The sequence below is a fragment of the Nematolebias whitei genome, chromosome 22 (assembly GCF_014905685.2).
Source record: "Nematolebias whitei isolate Nwh7 chromosome 22, NemWhi1, whole genome shotgun sequence".
Lineage (NCBI taxonomy): Eukaryota > Metazoa > Chordata > Actinopteri > Cyprinodontiformes > Rivulidae > Nematolebias > Nematolebias whitei.
In genome coordinates, this window is record NC_056519.1 from 1,990,082 (window position 1) to 1,995,896 (window position 5,815).

At 41.1% G+C, this 5,815-nt stretch overlaps 1 protein-coding gene across 1 annotated transcript in view; it reads right to left on the bottom strand.

The window, feature by feature from the left end:
* LOC119428395 (tetraspanin-6) overlaps positions 1 to 5,765 on the bottom strand; it is a 9,652-nt gene extending 3,887 nt beyond the window's left edge. The window contains exons 1-5 of the mRNA XM_037696074.1: positions 5,575 to 5,765; positions 4,233 to 4,304; positions 4,024 to 4,140; positions 3,119 to 3,193; positions 2,138 to 2,233 (exon numbers count right to left, since the gene is read on the bottom strand). Of these exons, the coding sequence (XP_037552002.1) occupies positions 2,138 to 2,233; positions 3,119 to 3,193; positions 4,024 to 4,140; positions 4,233 to 4,304; positions 5,575 to 5,634 (420 nt within the window). The 5' untranslated portion in view covers positions 5,635 to 5,765. The remainder of the gene's footprint in view (positions 1 to 2,137; positions 2,234 to 3,118; positions 3,194 to 4,023; positions 4,141 to 4,232; positions 4,305 to 5,574) is intronic.
* Positions 5,766 to 5,815: the final 50 nt, after the last annotated feature.

Here is a 5,815-nt window from a genome sequence, read left to right on the forward strand (position 1 = left end):
GTTCTCAAAGTTCTGCTTCGTTCTCAAAGTTCTGCTTCGTTCTCAAACTTCTGCTTCGTTCTCAAACTTCTGCTTCGTTCTCAAACTTCTGCTTCGTTCTCAAACTTCTGCTTCGTTCTCAAACTTCTGCTTCGTTCTCAAAGTTCTGCTTCGTTCTGCTTCGTTCTGAGGTTTTAAAGGAAAAAAAGGTTCCACAACAAGTCTTATTGAACTTCAGAGAAAAACTGATTCTCACTTTTAGAACTCGAACCCCAACGAGTCACAGAACGGAACAAAAACTGAACGGTCGCTTCACAAAAACACTGGAACTCGTTTTGTTTTGAAACATCGACCAGAATCGACTCCTGACTGAAGAAAGAACAAAAAGCTTTGATTCGTGGCAGAAAATATAATTCCAGAATAAAATGATGGAGCGTTAGAAGGTTTCTGGGTGGAGAAACAAATCCAGGCTTTTCACAGAACAAACTGCGCGACAAGAGTCAAAAACAGGAAGTTCTAAGAGGACAGGAACCGCCTTCATGGAGAACTGGTGGTTAAAGATCTTCCTCCACCCGATGTCAGAACATGTCGTGATGAAACGAAACCGCCCGCTAACGCATGAACTCTTCTTCTGAGATCAAACTTCTTTGTTTACGAGTCAGAAAGTGAAACAGACGAGGTTGAAGGTTTAAAAACTCTCAAGTCGTGTTTAGAGACAAACTTCCAGACGGACCTGCGTTCAGTTCTGACGTTTTAATTCAGCAGAACTTTCTCTGATCTGCTCCACTCCTCAAGTCCAAACTCGTCCCTCGCTCTGCGTTCAGGTTTTACCGTCCCCGCTCTGAGGGGTCTGAACAGTGAGTGTTTGTCTCTCTGGAGACGAGTGTTTTTCTGGACTGCAATGAAGTAAACAAATGTTTTTGTTGCTAGAGGTTCAGGAGGAGCTACTCTGAGGAGAACAGAGGGAGGTGTTTGTTTTCTTCTCCGAGGCGGAGCAGAGCGACAGAGCTTGGAGAGAGGAGGCAAACATTGAATCCACCTCCAGGTGCAGTGGAGGAGCTGGGGGGTGGACAATGGTGGCCTTGGCCCACAGGTTGATCTTCAGACAACCCAATTATATGAGGAAATGATTGCATTCTTCCATCTTCTGTACCCGGGTCACTGGTGCCCATGTCCAGCCATCACTGTGTGAGAGGCGGGGGACGCCCTGGACAGGTCTCCAGTCCATCACAGGGACGCCCTGGACAGGTCTCCAGTCCATCACAGGGACGCCCTGGACAGGTCTCCAGTCCATCACAGGGACACCTGGACAGGTCTCCAGTCCATCACAGGGACACAGAGACAAACAACCTCTCTCTCTCTCACCTAGGGACAATTTAGAGTTACCAATCAGCCTAACATGCATGTTTTTGGTCTGTGGGAGGAAAACAGAGTACATGGAGAAAACCCACGCATGCACAGAGAGAACATGCAAACTCCACCCAGAAAGGTCCCGTGCAGAGATTTGAACCGGCAACCTTCTCACTGAGAGGTGGCAGCTCTACCAACTGAGCCACCATGCTGCCAAGGAAACTACTTATAAGCAAAATAAAAAGTAGAAAGTAGTTTCCTCAAACGATACAGGTGGTTTACACACACACACACACACACACACACACACAGTGGTGGCCATCTTGGATTTTTAGGTGGCATCCCAGGTTTTGAAAGGACCTTCTCACGTCTCGATGCAGCCAAACGTTGTTTGTACTTCACTTATTTATGTTTCAAGTTTTATTGTACTTTATTAATCCCCAGTGGGAAATTAATTCTCTGCATGTTTCCCATTGCACGTGGGCTGCCATCCAAGGCACCTGGGAGAGGTGGTGGTGGGGGGGGGGGGGGTGTTAAGCGCCTTGCTCATGGGCCCAGAGTGGAGCAGTTGTGGGTGTTTCACCTTTCCCACCCACATTTTGATGTCAGTCCAGGGAGTTGAACTGGCAACCCTCCGATTACAGGCCCACTAACCTCTGCGCCAGCACTCCCCCCAAAGTTTCCGTGCTCACTACATACACAAAGGGACGGAGATGTTTTCCAACTCCCCCTCTTCGCTGAGTTACAGAACACCAGCAGCTCGTGACGGAGCGACTCCCGACAGGAAGTTGAAAAAGTGACGTCTCACCTGCAGCTGCAGTTTATCAGCCAGGCTCTTGACATCAGGCGGCGCCTCGTTCAGAGGCAGGAGGCTGCGGAACCGGTCCTCCAGAATCTCCTCCAGCTGCAAACAGAAGCAACCATCAGGTCTTCCACCAGAACCAGAACCAGTCCGGTTCTACCAAACCATAAGGAGCCATTTATCTGATTATTATAAACATTACAGGAGAATTCAAATACATTTAAAGTCTTACAAACACCTTGGAGGGATTTTATTTAAAAAACAATGTTAGACTTTTTTAATTTTATTAGTAACGTCTTCATTTACTTTTTTAAAAAGTTTAATTATCAAAGTTTATTTTATCTAAAAACAGACTAGGACTTTAAAAACACCTAATATGTAATTATTTTTTAATTAGGTATTAAAACAATAATGATAATTATTTTAAAAAATCATTATTTACTAACAGTGATTAAAAAAAACAAGGTTTTGCTTTTAAACATAATATTTTTATAACAACTGTAATTGAACAAATTCAAACTATTAATTATTTTTAAAACAACAAAAAACACAATTTGTCGTTTTATATCTGAACAAAAATACATTCATATTTTTGAAAACAGCAGTTACAAGATATTTTATTAACTATAAAGTTATTAATAAACAAACAGATGTAACTACAAAATTTAAAAAATTAACTTTTAGGTGATTTGCTATAATTTTTTTCACAAATTGACCAATTTAAATTATTGATCTTTGATAATTAATTAGGTTAAATAATTTCTATTTCATATTTTAAGATTATTGTAGCCCGGGCTTTTATTTTGAAAAAGCATAAACAAAATAATCAGTTTTATTTTTATTTTTTTTACTAAATATATGTTAAATATAAATTTTACAGATGTCTTTATTTCTCTGCCCTGCAAATACAAATTTTAAATACTTTTAATTTGAAGGTGAATCTTTGCGTTTGCTGCATTTCCTGTCTGTGGAGGAAGTGCTCCATACCTGCGGGCGAAGGATGGCTGACGGGACCCCGGCTCGGATCATCAGCAGAGCCGCGATGATCATCAGAACCAGGAACTGCAGAAAAACAACAAAAACAAATTTAATTAATTCAAAAAACGACCAGCGTTAAATAAATAAATTAAATCAGTTCTCAAATAAACGGATGTTTTCTTTGTCCAAACACGATCTGCATGCCTCACCTAATAAACCATTATTTGTTAATAACCACTATAAAATCTGTCTTAGAGAATTTATTTAAAAACAAATTTTATAAACTCATTTTGTTGAAAAAAAAAAAAGAAAAAAAGATATTTTTGATTATTTATGATTCCAAACTACAAAACCACAAAAATCTGTAAATTAGCAGTTAGCTCGTTAACAAACTTTTGTTTCCATCTGAGGTTGTTCCAAGAGCTATCTGCAGCAGGTAAGATACTAACTGTTCACAACTCGTTTAAAATGTTCAAATTATTCCTTTAATAAAAGTATTTGTTGTAGAATGCATATCGCCCGCCGACCTTTCAAGTCAGTTTTGTGTGATCTGTTAAAGTACGAGTTGGGATAACTCTCAGCTACTACCACATCAAACTGCGTTACAGCCGTTGGGGTGTTGGCTAACATCCACTAGGTATGGCGGACATTTTGAATTAGGTTAATCAGTTGTAGAAGTTCACTCAAAGAACCTTTCCTGAGGGTTTCATTGAAATGTGTCCACTGGTTCAGAAGATATTTCGCTAACAGAAAGCAGAATGACGGAACCTGCAGGACACCCTCAGATGAGAAGTTAAATGTTTCTGAGGAATCAGCTCGCAGCTCATTTCCTGTTTTGTCCGACTGGCGTGCATCAGAGAGCGACTTCCTCCTACACAAACCGTCTTGAGAAACGAGGCTGCGTGTGAACGCACCACAATCAGAGACACTTTGTGCTCCCTGTACGCTCCGGAGGCCCCCAGCAGGGCGATCAGCACGGTCCCAGCCCCGACCACGTACAGGACCACCAGTCCGGTGGTTCGGTTCTCCACCTGCAGCAACATCACAGAAAAGTTACAACTTTTAGGTTTTTAAGAAGACAACTTGTTTTTTTATTATTAAACTGAGACGGCGTTAAACTCACAACCGGTCCTTGTTCGTCGCTGGTGACGATTTGGGACAGCATGGCGAGGGAGATCAGGATCACGCCGATGATCTGGAGGAGAAGAAGAAACCAGGATCAGGTCCAGACCTGCAGCGCGTGTCGACTACATTTTGTTGCTCAGCTCATCGAGTAAAAATTTGAATAAACGAAAGCGTGCGAGACGTTTCACCGTCAATGGAAACCAGCTGAAACCTGTTCGAATGTTTCACAACAACAAACCAAATCACCCGGATCACTTCAGAACCGATCCAGTTCAAGACCTCCAAGGATTCAAGGTTCCTTATTTGTCATTCGCACCCCATGTGGTGGAACGAAATTATGTCCACAGGGTCGCAGTTACATCCAACAATAAAATGTAAAATAAAAACAGTGATAACATCTAAGATATGAACTAAGAAAAACATCAACTAAATATACACTAAGCACTCATAACATAAAAACATAACGCCCAACAGCAGCAAGAACATGAGTCACTGTGAGTAGATGAGCACGAATGAACACATCAACATGAAACAGATCAGCAGCATGAAACAGATCAGCAGCAACATGAAACAGATCAGCAGCAGCATGATGTGTTTTTTCACAGTGATTATTCTGGTTAGAGATTCATGAGTCTAACAGCCTCAGGGTAGAAGCTGTTCCTCAGTCTAGTGGTTCTACACTTAATGCTCCTCAACCTCCTTCCTGAGGGGAGTGGGGCAAAAAGTGTGTGTGCTGGGTGAGTGTGGTCCTTCATGATGCAGGTGGCCCTCTTCCTGCATCTGGAGGTGTAGATGTCAGTGATGGTGGGGAGACTGACTCCAACATGTTCTGTGACTTCCGTTACTTAGACCGGTTCGACCTGGACTAAATTATTATTTACTCAAAACGGACTCCTTAAAACACAGTTTGAAATGTGAGACGCTTTAATCACAAACCAGCTTTAAAACTGCAGGAAACCCTAAATTTTATCTTTATTTTCTCTTTGGACCGAATGTAAACGGCAGAAACAAACTTACAATAAATCAACATTAATCTAAAAACAAAACTGTCATCAGATGACAAAGATTATAAATAAAAATTAAAAAGTCAAACAAATAAAAACCTACATTCAGAGCATGGTTTAATTAAAAAAAAAAGTAAATTATTAAAATAATTGTAAAAAAATGTCTAGATTCAAATTAAACAGTTTAACTGACAATAAACGCTTCGTTTTAATGTTTTGCTAAAAGCTAAATGTTTTAGTTTTCAGACTTTGTGAACCAGGAACTGCTAAGCTAACAAAGTGCGCAGTTTAAATTCCAAAACCCTGAAGAGGCCATTTTTTAAAAAGTTGACTCACCGCAAAGAGGAGGTTAAAACCGATGAAGATGCGTTTAAGGCAGCTGTTTATCTGCGCCATGTTTACGGTTGATAACACCAGAAAAATAAAAGTTTTACGAAGTTTCTGAGTTCGTGAAAACACCGACTGCGATGAAGTGAAAGTGACCGGAAATAAACGAGGATGGAAGAAACCGGAGGGGCGGAGCTTCCAGCAATGGAGACTTTTGGTGGACGCTGAGTGGAGAATGTGCTTTAGGGGC